At 40.3% G+C, this 24,160-nt stretch overlaps 1 protein-coding gene across 7 annotated transcripts in view; it reads left to right on the forward strand.

The window, feature by feature from the left end:
• The window catches only part of CDC14B (cell division cycle 14B), a 389,498-nt gene that overhangs the window by 209,271 nt on the left and 156,067 nt on the right, over nt 1–24,160 (forward strand). The window contains exon 1 of one of the 7 annotated variants that reach the window (XM_053702409.1): nt 13,689–14,269. The exons of the other annotated variants lie outside the window; for them this stretch is intronic. Within the exon in view, the coding sequence (XP_053558384.1) occupies nt 14,221–14,269 (49 nt within the window). The 5' untranslated portion in view covers nt 13,689–14,220. Of the gene's footprint in view, nt 1–13,688; nt 14,270–24,160 lie in introns of those variants that run through there. 7 annotated transcript variants of the gene reach the window in all.

The raw sequence follows: 24,160 nt of genomic DNA on the forward strand, positions 1-24,160 counted from the left end.
GACGCTCTATCAGCAATGTATATGTATGTAACCAAAATGCCTAACCGGATGGAGGCAAAGGTACTCCTAGTACTTCAATTTTTTTAGAATTTATTCATACATATATAACAGTACTCATGGATCCATGTGTAAACACTATACAATAATGCGATATTAAAAATACAATGATAAAAACAATGCATACAATGATAAAATATAACAATCAAATCTTCTTGACAAATAAGATAAATGATTGTGGCTAACATTCGATGTGAGAAGTGTCCTATTATGCCAAACTTCAGTATGTAATCTGACACTTGAGTAGATAATGGTGATCCGATAGCTCCAATGATAATGTCCAGTGGAGTAATGGTGAACAATAAAGTCAATGTAATAAGGTGATGTCTCCAAAACTTGGGGTCAGTGTGACAGGTATAATGATAAAATAGAAATATGGGGGGCATGTCCGAGCAGCGTACCTGACAGGACGCATCTACTAAGAGCTCTGAATGATACCTCAACAATCCGCCGATTAAAGAGCATCTAACAGCAAAATCACGTTTATAATTAAGCACATAACAGTCACAGAGGATACAGTGGCTATATCACAAAGCTTGATTCCTGTTTTAATGACATCAGAGCTACAGTTCGGCAGACCAAGACCTAAGGCGGCGGCCTATTTATAGGTAACGACCCCCCCGGTTATACCGGGTCAACAGTGCTGGCAGCAGTTGTCTGCCTTACTGACTTTCTCAACATACAACAAGGCTTCTACATCTATAAAGGAGAAAAATTTACAGTCATAATTCTAGTGACTACGCATCCAGTCGATATCTAAAATGGCGGACATGGCGGGAGAGTATTTCATGCAACACCCTGACCCATGCCTAGAAAGGTTTGAACATCTTATGCAAAAGCTGATGGCCAAAGCCCCTTATGATTATCTGATACAAAGGGTGCTCCCAACCTCGACTGAATCAACAGATGCAGTGCACTCCGAAAGCATAATGCCCTCGCTTCATTTAAAGACTCATCAGATACAGAGCGGTCCGCAAGCAGCACAGAGAGCCGCCATGACACTTAGCATAAAGAAAGATTATCAAGAATCTTGATAAAGGCCTATAACGGGCCGAAACGCGTTGACCGCATCTTCTCATTTATGCAAAGACAATCTACACTATTATTTATTTCTTTTACAGGAGGATATTTGGAATTCTTTTATCATTGTTATTTCAAAAGGATATTTTGAATATACACATGTGGGATTACATCATGTCACATTAACAGGTCAGTTATGTACACATCAAAGGAGATTACCTAAGGAGCACATCAAAGTTCACGTTTATTTTTTCACGCTGATTACTTTTCACGTCAATTTTTTCACGTTATTTGTATTTTTACAATTTTTACACCAATTTTACATTTTGCACTTATTTTTCACTTATGGTCTTTTTTAATGGACAATTTTTAACGTATTTTTATATTTTTTCATATTTCTATTTTTATCATTATACCTGTCACACTGACCACAAGTTTTGGAGACATCACCTTATTACATTGAGTTTATTGTTCACCATTACTCCACTGGACATTATCATTGGAGCTATCGGATCACCATTATCTACTCAAGTGTCAGATTACATACTGAAGTTTGGCATAATAGGACACTTCTCACATTGACTGTTAGCCACAATCATTTATCTTATTCGTCTAGAAGATTTGATTTGTTTTTTTTTTGTTTTGTTTTTTTTAATAAATTTTTTATTGAGGTTAAAGGTAAGGCTTACAAACCAAATGTGTCAGTAAATCTTATACATAGATAATTATGTCTAGACACACCATTAACAGACATTAAATAACATATATAAAACTCACGTAACTGACAAGATGTAGAGTAACATTACACATAACTACTAGCCTATTGTACTTTAAACCCTCCATAAGACGCTTGAGGCCATTCTTGGACCTTCTAGAACTATCAAAAACACCAAGCTACAGAGAGTTTTCTAGGACAGTGCAAGACTACTCTTGAGTCTCAGAGGGGAACCCCTTTTTTGTTATTTTATATACTATAGATATCAAGGCGTTTCTGATCAATATCAGAGGAGAAAACAGTGCTACTTTCTTTTAGAGTATAATTCACATCTGCTTATAACAGGCAGTAAATTTTTATACAACAAAATCTAACTTGGATCAGCAGCTTGATAACCTGAAGGGAGCAAGATAAATAGTTATAACCAAATAAAGCATCATGAATCATTATTATTCCAAAAGGGTCTAATACTATTATGTCACTGGTGGTACAGAGTGTCTGCTGTGTGAAGTCAGTGCAACCTGGGCTTGTGTGTGGGGGAATATATAAATCTGCAACTGAATTTACTTGCATATATAGAGCTGAGTGTTATGATTATGACTGACAGCATATTACAAAGGTGCGGTACCTCAGTTATCACAGCGGTATCATAAGCATTAAAGAAACTATGGTGTAGTTTACTTTACAAATATGAAACTCCATGTTAACTCAATGATTGACAACTAGTCACAGCTATACAATGTCCCAGGGGACTCGTCAAATTCTAATAGGTCCTTCTAGCTCCTACTTTACATAAATATAGAATGTCTTGCTGTCTCGGCCGCCGACAGTTCGACATTAATTAAACAAATAAGGAGCATAAAATGTGACTATTGTTACTAACAGGGTATAACATTTAGAACTATGTTCTATATTCTCCCTTTGAACTATTCAGCCCACATGTGGTCAAAAAAGTAATTTCAAATCATATATACAAATGGGGTTTAGGTGGCAGAATAAGGGTGACTCTAGGAAGGCATCACAATGCAAAATATATGGACACCCATTAAACGCTGTCATAGGAATAAAATGCAGGAAAAAGGTGGTGCAGTCTACCTCTGACTATGATATTTAAACAGCTGAATAGTAGAATATAACAAATTATGCTAATATATACATATCATAGTGGTCAAAAAAGGCATATACTCAAGTGTAGAAATTAAAGAGACCTGTCTCACTGAATAGGGACACAATAACACACATGGGTGAAGTTACAATCAATCATTGCACATACTGATACTTTCAGTTTTAGAGGTGTAATAAAGAGTCATGTGATTATATGAAAGTTATGGAACAGAGCAATATTCATGTCCAGCAAATCTATATGGATTAAGGTGGAAGCAGATACTGCAATGTCTGTGACTTTATTTCGTGAGGGATTTCCAAAATCTAACAGTTAATGTTGTCATACCGGAGTCCCAGAGGGTGCTCATATATTACTCACATACGGGTAGAATGTAAAATTAAACTGCTTAACCCACTCCAGATCTCTGAAAAAACTGTAAAATAGAAATTCTTCTGCTGTGTTGGGGACTCACAAAGGTTATAAATTGTCTTTGCTGAGGTGTCAAATCCATTGACTCTGTTAGCGTAAAGTTACTGACAGTCTGCATCTCTAGCCCAATAATAGGGAACAAAGGACTCCTGCTGTACAGATTTCTCACCATCTCCCGCTGTAGCCAAGGGGGCGAGGTCAAATGTTCTCCGATGTCTGTAACAGCCAGGCATCGCCATCTAGTCTCCTCGTACATGGTCAGCTGCTGAACCATAAGCGGCTCTGATAGAGGCAGTGCGGTCAGAGATGTTCAGGCTAATCGTGGCTTTAACCTCTTGGGCTACAGGCAATGTAGAGTTTTGCTTTGAAGTGGCCTCTGGCGCTGCGCCAGCTAGCAATCCGCTGTCGATGTCGATCACACTTAGTGTCTGAGTTTCCTGTAGCTGTAAGACTCTGCAGATCTCGCGTTCCAGCTCCTCAAACTGATTCCTAATGTGAGACTGCATCTCCCTTTCCCAGATATCAATAGCAGCCATTGTTCACTCCATGACAGGTCGTCGTCCAGCAGATCTCCACCGCTTTCAAAATAAGTTTAGATAGGTGGTGTTGCTGTATATAAAATGCTGCTGCTACTCTAAATCTTACAGCTACGATTTCCCGCTGTTTGCAACTTAAAAGTAGCACAGTGACAAAGAAACAGTCACTTTCCGACTGTGTTACCCAGCTATTAGGCTGGGGGGGTGCCGAGAACCCGTAATGTGTTCGCCGCCCACAAGGCCTCAGCGGTCTAGTTCCAAGAAACACCGTCATAAACACACCAAGTTGGGTATCAAAAGACTCCTCAGCTCGTTCTGCTGATGAATATAGTAAATTAGTGGCTGGATGGTTCGGTGATATAGGGATAATCGGCGGATTATCTGTATCATATCAGGAGCCCCTGGAAATGCGACCAGTCATGGCCACTGCCTAGACACGCCCCCCCAAGATTTGATTGTTATATTTTATCATTGTATGCATTGTTTTTATCATTGTATTTTTAATATCGCATTATTGTATAGTGTTTACACATGGATCCATGAGTACTGTTATATATGTATGAATACATTTTAAAAAATTTTAAGTACTAGGAGTAACCTTTGCCTCCATCTGGTTAGGCGCTTTGGTTACATACATATACATTTTCATTCCCCATTGGTGACAGCTAGGGGTCACTACACCAAAGCTTAGAGGTACAGTTTTAATTGGCGCTAAAGCGACTACCCTTCTTTTACAGCTCTATCAGCAATGGTCGAGGTGGAGACTCCTCTCGATGAGATTCTAGAACTAATCAAGGCCTTAAGAGTGGCACATTTGTTTATTTGTGATGCTAACATGCAGATTATTCGCCTGAATGCTAAGACATCAGGTTTTTCTGTTTTAGCCCGCAGGGCTCTGTGGCTAAAGTTGTGGTCTGCTGACATGACTTCTAAGTCTTGTTTGCTTTCCCTCCCATTCAAAAGAGAGGTTTTGTTTGGCCCGGGCCTGGATTCTGTCATATCTACGGTCACGGGTGCCTTCTTGCCTCAGGATAAGAAGGCTAAACCTAAGGGGTCTACTTTTCGTCCCTTTCGTGCGGACAAGTCTCAGCGCCAGCAGCCTGCCGCAAAGTCGGAGCAATCCAAGGGATCTTGGAACAAGTCCAATCAGAACAAGAAGCCCGCCGAGTCAAAGTCGGCATGAAGGGGCAGCCCACGGACCGTCCTATGATCAAGTAGGGGGCAGACTATCTCTTTTTGCGGAGTGCTGGAGAAGAAAGACGTTATACCTTATGTTCTGGAGGTCGTAGCCCAGGGTTAAAGGATACGTTTTAAGTCTTATCCGCACAGAGGCAGATTCCTCCTGTCAAACATATCTTCAAGACCAGAAAAGAGAGATGCCTTCCTGAGGTGTGGAGACGATCAGGTCAAGTTTGCCCCTGGTTCAAGAGGGACAATTCATGACGACTATAGAACTGAAGGACGCTTACCTTCAAGTTCCAATCCACTACGATCACTTCAGGTTTCTAAAATTCACCTTCCTGGACCAGCACTTCCAGTTTGTGGCCGTTTCGTTTGGTCTGGCTAATGCCCCAAGAGTCTTCACAAAGGTTCTGGGAGCTCTACTCGCAGTAGCGAGAGCCAGAGAAATTGCAGTGGCACCTTATCTGGATGATATCCTGGTCCAGGCTCCGTCCTACAGTCTTGCGGAGGATCACTCGAGAGCTCTTCTCCTTCGGTCCCACGGGTGAAAGATAAACGAAGGAAAGAGTTCATTGGTCCCCAGCAACGATAATAGATTCTTTAGCTTTGAAGATATTATTGACAGATCAGAGACATTGCAAGCTTGCGTCCAACTGTCTAGCTCTTCAGACATCCTCCAGAACATCGGTGGTCAGGTGTATGGAGGTGATCAGGCGCATGGTATCTAGGATAGATGTAATTCCATTCGCCAAGTTCCATCTCAAACCTCTTCAGCTGTGCATGTTGAGACAATCGAACGGCGATCATTCAGATCTGTCCCAACAGATATCTCTAAACAATCCGGTTAGGGAGTCCCAATCTTGGTGGACCCGACCAGGGCAGTTGTCTCAAGGGACATCCTTTTTGAGACCATCCTGAGAGATTGTGACCACGGATACAAGTCTATCAGGTTGGGGAGCTGTTTGGGGTACCAGAAAGGCACAGGTCAGATGGACTTGAGAAGAGTCGAGACTACCTATAAATATTTTGGAACTTTGAGCAATATTCAACGCTCTGATGGCTTGGCCCCTTCTGGGGTCGTCCCGATTCATCAGATTCCAGTCGAACAACATTACCTTGGTGGCTTACATATACCATCAGGGGGGACGAAAAGCTCCCTAGCCATGAGAGAAGTATGTCATATTCTGGAATGGGCGGAGACTCACAATTGTTTGCTCTCAGCGATCCACATTCCGGGTGTGGACAACTGGGAAGCGGATTTTCTGAACAGACAAACGTTTCATCCAGGGGAATGGTCCCTCCATCCTGAGATGTTTGCGGAAATCTGCAACAGATGGGGGACGCCGGAGATAGATCTCATGGCGTCCAGACTCAATTGCAAGCTACCCTGATACGGGTCGCGATCCAGGGATCCCCAAGCGGAACTAATAGATGCCTTGGCGGTACCCTGGGACTTCAACCTAATTTACATATTTCCACCATTGCCTCTTCTATCTCGGGTAGTGGCCCGCATCAAACAGGAGCAAGCTTCGGCTATTCTGATTGCTCCGTCGTGGCCGCGGATGATGTGGTTTGCAGATCTGGTGGCGATGTCATCATCTCTGCCGTGGAAGTCACCTTGTCGCAAGAATCTGCTCTTTCAAGGTCCCTTTCTACATCAAAATCTCGATTCTCTGAGGCTGACTGTGTGGAGATTGAACGACTAGTTTTAGCCAAGAGAAGATTTTCGGAAAAAGTGATTGACACTCTCGTTCAGGCCAGGAAACTGGTCACTTGATGCATCTACTACAAGTTGTGGAGGACCTACTTGTCCTTGTGTGAGGAATGAGGATATCCCTGGCATAAGGTCAGGGTATCCAAGATTTTGGCCTTTCTCCAGGACGGTCTTGATAAGGGTCTTGCCACTAGTTCCCTAAGAGGACAGATCTCGGCTTTGTCTGTACTGTTGCATAGGAAGCTTGTGGAGCTTCCCGACATTCAGTCCTTTGTTCAGGCTCTGGTTAAGATCAGGCCTGTCTTCAGGATACCGGCTCCTCCTTGGAGCTTAAACTTGGTTCTTAAGGTCTTGCAGGGGGCTCCGTTTGAGCCTATGCATGCACTTGACATTAAGGTTCTTTCATGGAAAGTCCTATTATTACTGGCTATTGCATCGGCACGCAGAGTCTCTGAGTTGGCGGCCTTGCAATGTGAGCCTCCCTACTTAGTTTTTTCATGCTGGTAAGGCTGTTCTTCGCAATGGAATGGGATTCCTTCCCAAGGTGGTGTCGAGTCGTAACATCAATGAGGAAATAGTAGTTCCTTCTTTGTGTCCTAACCCTTATTCTTCGAAGGAGAGGTTACTTCATAATCTGGACGTGGTTCGGGCGTTGAGGTTTTATATTCAGACAGACTTCGTCCTTATTTATTGTGTATTCAGGGAAGCGCAAGGGGCAAAGTGCCTCTGCCACTTCTCTATCTTTTTGGTTGAGGAGTATGATCTGTCTAGCATATAAGACAGCGGGACACAAGCCTCCTCAGAGGATTACGGCTCACTTGACTAGAGCTGTGGCCTCTTCTTGGGCCTTTTAAGGGATAGTAAAGTAAAAAAAAATATTTCATGATTTAAATAGGGCATGTAATTTTAAACAACTTTCCAATTTACTTTTATTACCAATTTTGCTTTGTTCTTTTGGTATTCTTAGTTGAAAGCTAAATCTAGGAGGTTCATGTGCTAATTTCTTAGACCTTGAAGGCTGCCTCTAATCTGAAAGCATTTGACAGTTTTTCACCACTAGAGGGCGTTGGTTCATGTGTTTCATATAGATTACATTGAGCTCCAGCACGTGAAGCTCCTAGGAGTCACCACTGATTGGCTAAAAATGCAAATCTGTCAAAGAACTGAAATAAGTGGGTAGTTTGCAGAGGCATAGATACAAGGTAATAACAGAGGTAAAAAGTATATTATTATAACTGAGTTGGTTATGCAAAATTGGGGAATGGGTAATAAAGGGATTATCTACCTTTTTAAACAACAAAATTCTGGTGTTTACTGTCCCTTTAAGAATGAGGCTTCTATGGAGCAGATTTGTAATGCGGCCACTTGGTCTTCCTTACATACTGATCGGAAAAGCCAATAGAATGCAAGCTCAATCTGATTGGCTGATTGGATCAGCCAATTGGATTGAACTTGAATCTGATTGGCTGATTGAATCAGCCAATCAGATTTTCTTACCTTAATTCCTATTGGCTGATAGAATCCTATCAGCCAATCGTAATTTGAGGAACGCCATCTTGGATGACGTCATTTAAAGGAAACTTCATTCGTCGTTCAGTCGTCGGGCCAGCTGTATGTTCCGCATCGGAGGTCGGAAGAAGCCGGAAGAAAGAAGATTGAAGATGCCGCTTGGAGGAAGACTTTGCCCCGATGGAGGACCTCTTCTTTGCCGCTTGGATGAAGACATCGCCGGGATAGAAGACCTCTTCTTTGCCGCTTGGATGAAGACATCGCCGGGATGGAGGACCACATCTGGATGAAGAGTTCGGCCCGGCTGGGTGAAGACGACTCAAGGCAGTGAGATCTTCTGGGGGTTAGTGTTAGGTTTTTTTAAGGGGCGTTTGGGTGGGTTTAGAGTAGGGGTATGTGGGTGGTGGGTTGTAATGTTGGGGGGTGGTATTGTATTTTTTTTATAGGCAAAAGAGCTGATTACTTTGGGTCAAAGTAATAGCTATTGTACCTAGTTAAAATAAATACCAAGTTACCTGTAAAATAAGTATAAACCGTAAAATAGCTACAATGTAATTATTAATTATATTGTAGCTATCTTAGAGTTTATTTTATAGGTAAGTATTTAGATTTAAATAGGAATAATTTAGTTAATTATTATTAAAATAAATCTAAATAATATTAATAATATTAAGTTAGGGGTGTTAGAGTTAGATAGGGTTAATATAGTTAATATATATATAATATAATAACTATATTAACTATATTAACCCTAATATAATTAGAGTTAATATAGTTAATATAGGTGGCGGCGGTGTAGGGGGATTAGATTAGGGGTTAATGTATTTAATATAGCTGGCGGCGGGGTAGGGGGATTAGATTAGGGGTTAATAATTTTAATATAGCTGGCGGCGGGTTAGGAGCTCACAGGGGGTAGGTAATGTAGGTGGCGGCGGTGTAAGGAGCTCACATTAGGGGGTAGGTAATGTAGGTGGCGGCGGTGTAAGGGGCTCACATTAGGGGGTAGGTAATGTAGGTGGCGGCGGTGTAAGGAGCTCACATTAGGGGGTAGGTCAATGTAGGTGGCGGCGGTGTAAGGGGCTCACATTAGGGGGTAGTTAATGTAGGTGGCGGCGGGGTCCAGGAGCGGTAGGTCATTTTTTTTTATTTTGGGGGGCTTTATTATTTTATTAGGGGGCTTAGATTAGGTGTAAGTATCTTAAAATTCTTGTAATCTTTTTTTAATTTTTTGTAATTTAGTGGGGGTTTTTTTGTAATTTAGTTTAGTGTATTTAATTGTATTTTAGTTTAGATATTTGTAGTTTATTTAATTTATTGATAGTGTAGGTGTATTTGTAACTTAGGTTAGGATGTATTTTACAGGTAAATTGGTAATTATTTTAACAAGGTAGCTATTAAATAGTTATTAACTATTTAATAGCTATTGTACCTAGTTAAAATAAATACCAAGTTACCTGTAAAATAAGTATAAACCGTAAAATAGCTACAATGTAATTATTAATTATATTGTAGCTATCTTAGAGTTTATTTTATAGGTAAGTATTTAGATTTAAATAGGAATAATTTAGTTAATATTATTAATATTATTTAGATTTAGTTTAATAATAATTAAGTTAGGGGTGTTAGAGTTATATAGGGTTAATATAGTTAATATATATATATATATATAATATAATAGCTATAAACTATATTAACCTTAATATAATTAGGGTTAATATAGTTAATATATATAATATAATAACTATATTAACTATATTATCCCAAATATAATTAGGGTTAATATAGTTAATAAATATAATATAATAACTATATTAACTATATTAACCATAATATAATTAGGGTTAATATAGTTAATATATATAATATAATAACTATATTAACTATATTAACCCTAATATAATTAGGGTTAATATAGGTGGCGGCGGTGTAGGGGGATTAGATTAGGGGTTAATGTATTTAATATTGCTGGCGGCGGGGTAGGGAAATTAGATTAGGGGTTAATAATTTTAATATAGCTGGCGGCGGGTTAGGAGCTCACATTAGGGGGTAGGTAATGTAGGTGGCGGCGGTGTAAGGAGCTCACATTAGGGGGTAAGTAATGTAGGTGGCGGCGGTGTAAGGAGCTCACATTAGGGGGTAGGTAATGTAGGTGGCGGGGTGAAAGGGGCTCACATTAGGGGGTAGGTAATGTAGGTGGCGGCGGTGTAAGGGGCTCACATTAGGGGGTAGGTAATGTAGGTGGCGGCGGTGTAAGGAGCTCACATTAGGGGGTAGGTAATGTAGGTGGCGGCGGTGTAAGGGGCTCACATTAGGGGGTAGGTAATGTAAGTGGCGGCGGTGTAAGGAGCTCACATTAGGGGGTAGGTAATGTAGGTGGGGCGGAGTAAGGGGCTCACATTAGGGGGTAGTTAATGTAGGTGGCGGCGGGGTCCAGGAGCGGTAGGTCATTTTTTTTTATTTTGGGGGGCTTTATTATTTTATTAGGGGGCTTAGATTAGGTGTAAGTAGCTTAAAATTCTTGTAATCTTTTTTTAATTTTTTGTAATTTAGTGGGGTTTTTTTTGTAATTTAGTTTAGTGTATTTAATTGTATTTTAGTTTAGATATTTGTAGTTTATTTAATTTATTGATAGTGTAGGTGTATTTGTAACTTAGGTTAGGATGTATTTTACAGGTAAATTGGTAATTATTTTAACAAGGTAGCTATTAAATAGTTATTAACTATTTAATAGCTATTGTACCTAGTTAAAATAAATACCAAGTTACCTGTAAAATAAGTATAAACCGTAAAATAGCTACAATGTAATTATTAATTATATTGTAGCTATCTTAGAGTTTATTTTATAGGTAAGTATTTAGATTTAAATAGGAATAATTTAGTTAATATTATTAATATTATTTAGATTTAGTTTAATAATAATTAAGTTAGGGGTGTTAGAGTTATATAGGGTTAATATAGTTAATATATATATATAATATAATAGCTATAAACTATATTAACCTTAATATAATTAGGGTTAATATAGTTAATATATATAATATAATAACTATATTAACTATATTATCCCAAATATAATTAGGGTTAATATAGTTAATAAATATAATATAATAACTATATTAACTATATTAACCATAATATAATTAGGGTTAATATAGTTAATATATATAATATAATAACTATATTAACTATATTAACCCTAATATAATTAGGGTTAATATAGGTGGCGGCGGTGTAGGGGGATTAGATTAGGGGTTAATGTATTTAATATTGCTGGCGGCGGGGTAGGGAAATTAGATTAGGGGTTAATAATTTTAATATAGCTGGCGGCGGGTTAGGAGCTCACATTAGGGGGTAGGTAATGTAGGTGGCGGCGGTGTAAGGAGCTCACATTAGGGGGTAAGTAATGTAGGTGGCGGCGGTGTAAGGAGCTCACATTAGGGGGTAGGTAATGTAGGTGGCGGGGTGAAAGGGGCTCACATTAGGGGGTAGGTAATGTAGGTGGCGGCGGTGTAAGGGGCTCACATTAGGGGGTAGGTAATGTAGGTGGCGGCGGTGTAAGGAGCTCACATTAGGGGGTAGGTAATGTAGGTGGCGGCGGTGTAAGGGGCTCACATTAGGGGGTAGGTAATGTAAGTGGCGGCGGTGTAAGGAGCTCACATTAGGGGGTAGGTAATGTAGGTGGCTCACATTAGGGGGTAGTTAATGTAGGTGGCGGCTGCAGGGTCCGGGAGCGGCGGTTTAGGGATTAATAACTTTATTAGGTGCGGCGTGGTCCGGGAGCGGCGGTTTAGGGGTTAATACATTTATTATTCGGAGAGTGAGGGGGGATAGCGGATAGAGGGGTATACGTGTCGGGCTATGTTTGGGAGGCGTGTTAGACAGTACGGGAGATTTAATACTTTAGTCAGTTTTTGTAGGCGCCGGCAGTTTCTAAAGTGCCGTAAGTCACTGGCGACTCCAGAAATTTGTACTTACGCAGATTTCTGGACATCGCTAGTTTATCCGACTTACGGCACTTTAGCAATTGCCGGCGGGGTATATTGGATAGCTCGAGTTGCGAGCTGAAACTACGGGTGGCGCAGGTTTCCACGCTTGCGCCAAAACCTGCGCCACATATCGGATCGTGACCCTAGTTTTTTCATTCACTTTTCTGGTGCTAGTAAAGGACAGAAAGTTTCTGCTGTTTCTTTTGGCCTTGATTGAAACTCTTGATTAACTAGGCTTCCTTGGAGGCAGGGCAGCCTCCAGCGCAACAGATTACTGCTCATTCTACTAGTTCAGTCGCCACTTGGGCTTTCAAGAATGAGGCTTCTGTTTATCAAATTTGCAAGGCAGCTACTTGGTTTTCTTTGCATACTTTTATAAAATTCTACCAGTTTGATGTTTTTGCTTCTTCTGAGGCATCTTTTGGTAGGAATGTTTTTTTAAGTGCATTAAAAAATAAAATATATTTTTGCCCTTGTTGGGTTTGTGTGGGTTGTGGATTTAATTTCTCAGTGAAAAATATGTATTTTAAATCCCTCCCTTTATGTTATTACTCATGCACTCCGCAGCTTGGGTATTAGTTCCCAAGAGTAATGGATTATGGACTCTCACCACCTGTATGAAAGAATACATAATTTATGCTTAACTGATCAATTCCTTTCTTTCATTTGGTGAGAGTTCACAAGCCCCCATCCTATATTTTTTATAGTTTTTTCCTTGAGCACATTTTTCTTCCCTGCTCTTTTTCTCTCTCTCTTATTCTTCTTTCTTTTTTAACTCATTTTGCTTGGCTCTATGTTAGACTGTAGTACATGTGAGGTGGGAGGGGTTTTATAGAGCTCTTAGGGTTTGGTAATCTTTGTCTCCTGCTAGTGGTAAGAGAGTAATTTCCAGGAATAATGGATCACAGACTCTCACCACCATGAAATAAATAAATTGATCAGGTAAGTACAAATTATGTTGGTGTTTTTTAATAGTATATTGGAGTTGCAGTGTTTATTGAACCCGAAGCTAAAATAAGAGTATTGTAAGTTGTAACAAATATATTTTCTTTTCTTTTTTTAAAGGCAAGTTTTTGGCACTTTTCTGCCTAATGTTTTAATTAATTCTGATGGGCCTGAGGAAGAGGGGAAATATTCAAACTTTGTATTATTAGTCAGGTAAAAGGTAAAACTGCTTCCTGCAATACTGTATGCTCACGTTCTTTATTCTCTTTATATAAAGTTGAAAATGAGTTTGAACGTTTGTGGGCGGGAACAATAGACTTGTGTTTTCCCTCAGCGTGGACATTTAAACTTTTTGTTTACACTGATTGGCTATTACGAGCATTCCGTTCAGGCGACTGATGGATGTTCTGCCCTATCAGTGCGCAGGGAAATGAGCATTGGGACGGGCTTAGAATGCTTTCTCTTTAGTCTCTGTAGCTGATCCTCACAGCTTACTAGTTTGCAACATTCGGGATCCATAACAAACCAGCGGTCGTCTTGCAGGGCGTGGGGACTTCGCTGCACTACGGGGCTGCCTAAAGGAACCTGATATAAGAAAGAAAAGGCACGATCTTCCGACCCATGCAAACTAGCTGCGTATGACGTGCTTTTAAACATTTGTTGGATGCGATTTAAATACTTAATCTAGAGTCGTTGTCCCACATTTGATGCTTCAGCAGCTCTTGGATCTACGATTTGTGCTGGCTACAGATCAACTCCTTGTTTTTTAAATTTTTTAAGCATTTTTTTTTTTACTACTTTGATTTTAATGATTAACCTTGCACCCGTCGGTGGACCTAAATGCGGAAGCGATCCTTTATAATATCTGGCAGCGCAAAGGTTGCTTTTGACCTGTAGTTAAAACTTTATGGAAAAGATTTGTCGCCAGTGCCTCTGCCAGCTTGTCACATAGCCCCCTCCCCCGCTGCTCAGGGGGGATCAGCACTTGGGACTCACTCTCCTTTCTATCTTCTGCCTTAAACATGAGTGAAGAGAACGACGTGCCGTCTGGTGCCGTAGAGATTAATGCTGGTGAGCGTGGTCATTTTAGTGAGGAAAGTGTGGGCATGACATTTAAAATCGCATTGTTACACTTGTGGGGTTGTCACCTTGTATTGCTTATGGATTGGGTGTAACCCTTTAGGTGTCTTGTGGTTGTAAAGCATTGAGAAGCAGTCCTACATGATTGCCATGTTGTGTTTTTGTAAAAATGAACGTATTTTATATACTAAATTGTATACTGACTTGGCTGTGACGTGAGATGGCTAGAACAAGTTTTGCTAAGGAAAATCACCGTGTCTTGTCCTAAGCAGGAGTCTGGTTGTGTACTGTGAATACAACTTGAGATTTATGGTAATCTACAATAATTGTTACATACACATAAATAAAAGGTATTGCATTACAGTACAGAGCTTATATAACAATGATAGCCATCTCAAGTGTATCATTTTTTTATTTGTTGAATATTTTGCGTTTCATGTATATAACTTTTTGTATACTTGAATAATATTTGGTGCATTTTTGCTACATTTAGAGGAAGAGTAACTATTAAGTATCCTCTTTTTTTTTTTTTTTTTTTTTTTTCTTCCCAAAAGGAAACTACTTTTAAAGGGATAGTAAACCACAACATATTTTTCTTTTATGATTCAGATACGACATACAATTTTAAACAAATTTGCAATTTACTTCTGTTATCAAATTTTGCTTCATTCTCTTGTTATCCATTGCTGAAGGTACAGCATTGCCCTACTGGCAGCTAGCTGAACACATCTAGTTAGCCAATCACAAGAGACAAATGTGTGCAGGCACCAATCAGCAGCAGCTCCCATTTGTGTATATGTGCACATTAATTTTTTTTAACAAGGGATACTAAGAGAACGAAGCACATTTGAAAATAGAAGTTAATTTAAAAGTGTATTACAATTACGTGCTGTATGTGAATCATGTTTTATTTTGACTTTCCTATCCCTTTAAGCTTTTACTGAGTTTTGTTATCCTTTTTTTTTTCTTTTTTAGAAAACCTTAATGTTACCTGCAAGTGACAGTGTAAAATAAAATGTCCAACTTTTTTTTTTTACGTGTCTCTTTAAGTTTGTTGATGCTTTCTCTTATATCTACAAATACTGTCACATACAAGCCTTTGATACACACTTTTTTTATTGCATGTTTTGCCACCTTTGTCCTGTATTAAAGGGACACTGAACCCCAAAAAAATATTTCATGATTCAGATAGAGCATGTAATTTTAAGCAACTTTCTAATTTACTCCTATTAACGTTTCTTCGTTCTCTTGCTATCTTTATTTGAAAAAGGCATCTAAGCTTTTTTTTTGGTACAGAACTCTGGACAGCACTTTTTATTGGTGGATGAATTTATCCACCAATCAGCAAGAACAACCCAGGTCGTTCACCAAAAATGGGCCGGTGTTCTAAAAAAAGTTGTCTACCACATCACTTCCGGTGGCGTGAATCAGCTGCTTGAGGTGCTCGCTGCGCATGCGCTAGAGGCCCAACCTCCTTTAAAACAACTGATTTACACGGGTCGAGGAAATATATGGCACCACATTACTGGTTGCAAAATCAGACGGAACAAGTTGACTGTCATCGGATTTTGTAACCAGAAAGTGTGCTAGACGGGTCGCAGAATCTGTACACCGCCACACAACGACTGCGACGACTTGCACAGCTATTAACCCCTTATACTCAGTCAACAAGTTAAGCCAGTCCCTTCACTGTGTAACAATCCTGGGGGGGGGGGAGTATTTGAAACAAGTTCTCTTTCTGTGAGTCTGTAAATGTATGACAGAATGTAAAGCCAGACGGGTCACAGAATCTGTACACCACCACACAACGGCTGCAACAACTTGCACAGCTATTAACCTACAGACTCTGAGGGGGGAGTATTTGAAACAAGTTATCTCTTTCTGTGAGTCTGTAGGTTAATAGCTGTGTAAGTCGTTGCAGCCGTTGTGCGGGGTTGTACAAATTGTGCGACCCGTCTGGCACATTTTCTAGTTACAAAATCCGATGACAGACAGCATGTTACATCTGATTTTTGGTTGGGCCTCTAGCGCATGCGCAGTGAGTGCCACAATCCTCCAGCAGCTTTGTGTGTCCACTGGAAGTGACGTGGTGGACACATTCCTATGGTAGACAACTTATTTTAGAACACCGGCATCTAAACTTACATTCTTGCATTTCAAATAAAGATACCTAGAGAATAAAGAAAATTTGATAATAGGAGTAAATTAGAAAGTTGCTTAAAATTTTATTCTCTATCTAAATCGTAAAAGAAAAAAATTAGGGTTCAGTGTCCCTTTTAAGTCCTGAAAGTTGTCGGTGGGGCGTTCAATTCAGAGTATTAGAGATTCCCATTGCAGGCTTCACAAGCCCTATATCTGTATAATTGTTTTGCAGTTATAACAATCCTGCTATAGCTACTCAAGATCTTGCTAACAAAACTAACAAGCGTTGTCTACGTTTAGTAACAAATACAGGTTCACTCCAAATAAGGGAAGCTGTGGGTGTTCTTTGGCTTGAAATTCAACTCCAGCAGACAAGGTGCTAATGCATTACAAAAAAAAAATAAATTAGTTTATTGCAAGAATGTATAAAATAAATCTTGTAATTACAAATTGTTTACTGTCCTTTTAAATCTGCTTTGTACTTTAAACCTCAGTAATTCAAGGTGTTCTGATCCTCTTTAGAGAGACCTTGATGCTTCAAACATTTGTCTTTAGTCATTCAACAAGGAACCTTTTGATTGTTGCCAGCAAATGTATCTCTGCAGATACGTGGTGTGTTCCCTTGCAAACAAGCTTGTCTGTATATTGAGGTTATAGTACTGCCATTAGCAAGGGTGTTGCCTTTTAAAGGGACATTTTATTGTAAATTTAAAATCTGTTTTCTTAGAGAATTGTATTACTAAAGGGCCATATTATACTGATTAAATAACATGTTCTGAGTGGGATCAGCATTACTAGTTGCATGACAATGATTGCATCAGCAGCAATACTCCCCTCTGCAGCTCCTGAATGGTGCTTTAACTATGGTTTTAACAGACATTAGAGCATGTAATGTTATCAGTATCATTTTGAATTAATGTATGCCTGGATATAATTTTGTTCTCAAGGATCACAACTTTGACTATGTATTTAAATCCTTTCTGTGGGGTTTAGGGACATGAAACCCAAAATTTTTGTATCATGGTTCAGGTAGAGCATACAATTTTGAAACTTTTTACATTTACTTTGTTCTCACGTATTCTTTTATTGAAGAGTATCCCCTAGGTAGGTAGTGTACATTTGTCTATAGAAACTATATGGCAGTGGTTTTTCAAGAATAATTTTGGGCACTAAATGGAAGCAATTTTTGCACAATATTGATAAAAACATTCATGCAAAATTGCTATTATATAGTGCTCAAGTGAGGTATACATGCCTGAGCCTGCCTACCTGTTTTTCAACATAGAAAACCAAGAGAACAAAGTAAATTTGATCTAAATTAATTTGGAATTGTTTTTTTTAATTGTACACTGTCACTGAATCATTAAAGAGAAATGTTGGTTTCGTGTCCCTTTAGAGACACAGTAGAATAAAGGGATTTGTTTAACAATACATTTTATTTTTACACTGGAACAATTGTTAATATATTCTACTTGCTATTATTTTTGCAGTTAGAGCAGTTTTACCATTGTTGTTCTGCTGGGCTAGTTTGTGTTGGAATTTAGGCATTTTGTAGGTGTGTTTGTTCTACGCTATTTTTAGTGATTTAATTGTTCTCTACCGTGCAGCTGAAGTGCAGTATGTGTTGATCGATTTAGATCAATGTTTTGTTATCCAATCCTTTACACAAATATAGACATTGCAATATCAATTTTCCAGTTCTCAAAGAGATTTACTTTCACAAACATAAATGTAAAGTCGCTTGTGGTTTCACGGAGCTGGATCAATAGAATTACAAATCTGTGGTATAGCTCCACTGGTGAGGCCTCTTGTGAAATAGAACCTTCTACACGTGTCATTTTCCCATAGTGTTGTGTGTGTGTGTGTAATATATGTGTATATATGTGACTAAAGGCTGTGTTCATATAGAGTGTTGTACTGCATATCAGTAAGTTCAAATCTCACATTGATACTACACCTTGGAGCGGCTCGCTTTTACTCAGCTGAACCTTGCTACTAGTGTCAAGTCTGGAGAATGTCGCTATGGCCTTCGGTGACTACGGACTTTCTCTTCAGCCGCTACCTCTCCTATGGAAGGTGTAGTATCAATGTGAGATTTGAACTTAATGATATGCAGTACAACACTCCTATATGAACACAGCCTTTAGTCTGCAGCAATCTGATGCCTGTCGTGGTATCATTCCTTACGCTGAAGATTCACACAATTGCCTTATGAATACAAACAAGGAGAACGTTATGTGCTGTACTTAGTGCTTTAACCTGCACGCTTCATACAAGAAACTGGCTACTAATGTCCACTGGACTCTGCATTTATAACGGATCCTTCTGTATAATATGCAGATGGTTATATGTGAGTCTTTACATCTTTGGCTGGTACTGTTCTGTGCTATTCAGTTGCACCTTTTGCATAGAGTTTCAAGTCCCACAACTTAGATCCCTATGTATCGCCTGCCCAGACAACACCCCATATGCTTTCCTGCGGGTGTCTGTGTGCAGCAGGGTGTAGTTGTGTGGTGGACTATATCACACTATCCAAACTTATCTTGTTGGTTTGCTTTCAACATAGAGCAATATATATGCTGTTATTAAGTTGCTACTGCTGTCACTAATGCATGTTATACATTACCGTTTAGGATATGCTGATGTTAATTTTACAACCCTTTATGGTATCTATTTTTACTGCGGTAACATGCACGCTTAGGTGCACAGAGCTCCCTGACCGGTCAGGTTTCTTTGAGTTGTATTTTCAACACAACTGTACGTTTGGTCTATAGCATCCACATCATTACTCACTGTATTTGATTTATGACCACCCTAAGTGTGGGTGCAGTGTGCATGTTGAAAGGAATTGCTGTAACATATTTACCTAATTACTAGTTGTGTTATTCCTAGTGACTAAAAGAGTGCTGTATTCCCTGTCTTTTTGGAAAAAAAAATATTTGTTTATCTCTTTCTGTACAACCTTTTTGGGTTCAGTCATTAAATACATTGGCTTGATGTTAACTAAAATTACCTTTTTCTCCAACATAGGTGTGTCCGGTCCACGGCGTCATCCTTACTTGTGGGATATTCTCTTCCCCAACAGGAAATGGCAAAGAGCCCAGCAAAGCTGGTCACATGATCCCTCCTAGGCTCCGCCTTCCCCAGTCATTCTCTTTGCCGTTGTACAGGCAACATCTCCACGGAGATGGCTTAGAGTTTTTTGGTGTTTAAATGTAGTTTTTATTCTTCAATCAAGAGTTTGTTATTTTAAAATAGTGCTGGTATGTACTATTTACTCTGAAACAGAAAAGAGATGAAGATTTCTGTTTGTAAGAGGAAAATGATTTTAGCAACCGTTACTAAAATCGATGGCTGTTTCCACACAGGACTGTTGAGAGGAATTAACTTCAGTTGGGGGAAACAGTGAGCAGACTTTTGCTGCTTGAGGTATGACACATTTCTAACAAGACGTGGTAATGCTGGAAGCTGTCATTTTCCCTATGGGATCCGTTAAGCCATTCTTATTAAATGAGAATAGGGCTTCACAAGGGCTTTAAAGACTGGTAGACATTTTTCTGGGCTAAAACGATTGATTTATAAGCATTTTTAATACTTCATAGCTTTGAGGAGTTATTTTATTCTTGGGAATTATGTAAAATAACCGGCAGGCACTGTATTGGACACCTTTTTCACTGGGGGCCTTCTCTAATCATAGGCAGAGCCTCATTTTCGCGCCTCTATTGCGCAGTTGTTTTTGGGAAGCAAGGCATGCAGATGCATGTGTGAGGAGCTCAGATACATAGAAAAAGCTTACTGAAGGCGTCATTTGGTATCGTATTCCCCTTTGGGCTTGGTTGGGTCTCAGCAAAGCAGATACCAGGGACTGTATAGGGGTTAAATATAAAAACGGCTCCGGTTCCGTTATTTTAAGAGTTAAAGCTTTCAAATTTGGTGTGCAATACTTTTAAGGCTTTAAGACACTGTGGTGAAATTTTGAACAATTCCTTCATACTTTTTCACATTTTCAGTAATAAAGTGTGTTCAGTTTAAAATTTAAAGTGACAGTAACGGTTTTATTTTAAAACGTTTTTTGTACTTTGTTATCAAGTTTATGCCTGTTTAACATGTCTGAACTATCAGATAGACTATGTTCTGTATGTGAGGAAGCCAAGGTTCCTTCTCATTTATGTGACACAAAATTTAGAGAAAATGATGCCCAAGATGATTCCTCAAGTGAGGGGAGTAAGCATGGTACTGCATCATCCCCTCCTTCGTCTACGCCAGTCTTGCCCACACAGGAGGCCCCTAGTACATCTAGTGCGCCAATACTCCTTACTATGCAACAATTAACGGCTGTAATGGATAATTCTATCAAAAACATTTTAGCCAAAATGCCCACTTATCAGCGAAAGCGCGACTGCTCTGTTTTAGAAAATACTGAAGAGCATGAGGACGCTGATGATAATGGTTCTGAAATGCCCCTACACCAGTCTGAGGGGGCCAGGGAGGTTTTGTCTGAGGGAGAAATTTCAGATTCAGGGAAAATTTCTCAACAAGCTGAACCTGATGTGATTACATTCAAATTTAAATTGGAACATCTCCGCGCTCTGCTTAAGGAGGTGTTATCTACTCTGGATGATTGTGAGAATTTGGTCATTCCAGAGAAATTATGTAAGATGGACAAGTTCCTAGAGGTCCCGGGGCCCCCCGAAGCTTTTCCTATACCCAAGCGGGTGGCGGACATTGTAAACAAAGAATGGGAAAGGCCCGGCATACCTTTTGTCCCTCCCCCTATATTTAAGAAATTGTTTCCTATGGTCGACCCCAGAAAGGACTTATGGCAGACAGTCCCCAAGGTCGAGGGGGCGGTTTCTACTCTAAACAAACGCACTACTATCCCTATAGAAGATAGTTGTGCTTTCAAAGATCCTATGGATAAAAAAATTAGAGGGTTTGCTTAAAAAGATGTTTGTTCAGCAAGGTTACCTTCTACAACCAATTTCATGCATTGTTCCTGTCACTACAGCAGCGTGTTTCTGGTTCGATGAACTAGAAAAGTCGCTCAATAAAGATTCTTCTTATGAGGAGATTATGGACAGAATTCATGCTCTCAAATTGGCTAACTCTTTTTACTTTAGACGCCACTTTGCAATTGGCTAGATTAGCGGCGAAAAATTCAGGGTTTGCTATTGTGGCGCGCAGAGCGCTTTGGCTAAAATCTTGGTCAGCGGATGCGTCTTCCAAGAACAAATTGCTTAACATAACTTTCAAGGGGAAAACGCTGTTTGGCCCTGACTTGAAAGAGATTATTTCTGATATCACTGGGGGTAAGGGCCACGCCCTTCCTCAGGATAGGTCTTTCAAGGCTAAAAATAAACCAAATTTTCGTCCCTTTCGCAGAAACGGACCAGCCCCAAGTGCTACATCCTCTAAGCAAGAGGGTAATACTTCTCAAACCAAGCCAGCCTGGAGGCCAATGCAAGGCTGGAACAAAGGTAAGCAGGCCAAGAAACCTGCCACTGCTACCAAGACAGCATGAGACGTTGGCCCCCGATCCGGGACCGGATCTGGTGGGGGGCAGACTTTCTCTCTTCGCTCAGGCTTGGGCAAGAGATGTTCCGGATCCTTGGGCGCTAGAAATAGTCTCCCAAGGTTATCTTCTGGAATTCAAGGAGCTTCCCCCAAGGGGGAGGTTCCACAGGTCTCAATTGTCTTCAGACCACATAAAAAGACAGGCATTCTTACATTGTGTAGAAGACCTGTTAAAAATGGGAGTGATTCATCCTGTTCCATTAGGAGAACAAGGGATGGGATTCTACTCCAATCTGTTCATAGTTCCCAAAAAAGAGGGAACTCAAGATCCTAAACAAGTTTCTCAAGGTTCCATCGTTCAAAATGGAAACCATTCGGACAATTCTTCCTTCCATCCAGGAAGGTCAATTCATGACCACGGTGGATTTAAAGGATGCGTATCTACATATTCCTATCCACAAGGAACATCATCGGTTCCTAAGGTTCGCCTTTCTGGACAAGCATTACCAGTTTGTGGCACTTCCATTCGGATTAGCCACTGCTCCAAGAATTTTCACAAAGGTACTAGGGTCCCTTCTAGCGGTGCTACGACCAAGGGGCATTGCAGTAGTACCTTACTTGGACGACATACTGATTCAAGCGTCGTCCCTACCACAAGCAAAGGCTCATACGGACATTGTCCTGGCCTTTCTCAGATCTCACGGGTGGAAAGTGAACGTAGAAAAAAGTTCTCTTTCTCCGTCAACAAGAGTTCCCTTCTTGGGAACAATAATAGACTCCTTAGAAATGAGGATTTTTCTGACAGAAGCCAGAAAATCAAAACTTCTAAGCTCTTGTCAAGTGCTTCATTCTGTTCTTCTTCCTTCCATAGCACAGTGCATGGAAGTAATAGGTTTGATGGTTGCGGTAATGGACATAGTTCCTTTTGCGCGAATTCATCTGAGACCATTACAACTGTGCATGCTCAGTCAGTGGAATGGGGATTATACAGACTTGTCTCCGACGATACAAGTAGATCAGAGGACCAGAGATTCACTCCGTTGGTGGCTAACCCTGGACAACCTGTCACAGGGGATGAGCTTCCGCAGACCAGAGTGGGTCATTGTCACGACCGACGCCAGTCTGGTAGGCTGGGGCGCGGTCTGGGAACCCCTGAAAGCTCAGGGTCTTTGGTCTCGGGAAGAATCTCTTCTCCCGATAAACATTCTGGAACTAAGAGCGATATTCAATGCTCTCAAGGCTTGGCCTCAGCTAGCAAAGGCCAAATTCGTACGGTTTCAATCAGACAACATGACGACTGTTGCGTATATCAACCATCAGGGGGGAACAAGGAGTTCCCTGGCGATGGAAGAAGTGACCAAAATCATTCAATGGGCTGAGACTCACTCCTGCCACTTGTCTGCAATCCACATCCCAGGCGTGGAAGATTGGGAAGCGGATTTTCTGAGTCGTCAGACATTTCATCCGGGGGAGTGGGAACTCCATCCGGAAATCTTTGCCCAAATAACTCAATTGTGGGGCATTCCAGACATGGATCTGATGGCCTCTCGTCAGAACTTCAAGGTTCCTTGCTACGGGTCCAGATCCAGGGATCCCAAGGCGACTCTAGTAGATGCACTAGTAGCACCTTGGACCTTCAACCTAGCGTATGTGTTCCCACCGTTTCCTCTCATCCCCAGGCTGGTAGCCAGGATCAATCAGGAGAGGGCATCGGTGATCTTGATGGCTCCTGCGTGGCCACGCAGGACTTGGTATGCAGACCTGGTGAATATGTCATCGGCTCCACCATGGAAGCTACCTTTGAGACAGGACCTTCTTGTTCAAGGTCCGTTCGAACATCCGAATCTGGTTTCACTCCAACTGACTGCTTGGAGATTGAACGCTTGATTTTATCAAAGCGAGGGTTCTCAGATTCTGTCATTGATACTCTTGTTCAGGCCAGGAAGCCTGTAACTAGAAAAATCTACCATAAAATATGGAAAAAATATATCTGTTGGTGTGAATCTAAAGGATTACCATGGAACAAGATAAAAATTCCTAAGATTCTATCCTTTCTTCAAGAAGGTTTGGGGAAAGGATTATCTGCAAGTTCTTTGAAGGGACAGATTTCTGCTTTATCTGTTTTACTTCACAAAAAGCTGGCGGCTGTGCCAGATGTTCAGGCTTTTGTTCAGGCTCTGGTTAGAATCAAGCCTGTTTACAAACCTTTGACTCCCCCTTGGAGTC

This window comes from Bombina bombina, chromosome 2 (genome assembly GCF_027579735.1).
Source record: "Bombina bombina isolate aBomBom1 chromosome 2, aBomBom1.pri, whole genome shotgun sequence".
In the NCBI taxonomy this organism is placed as follows: Eukaryota; Metazoa; Chordata; class Amphibia; order Anura; family Bombinatoridae; genus Bombina; species Bombina bombina.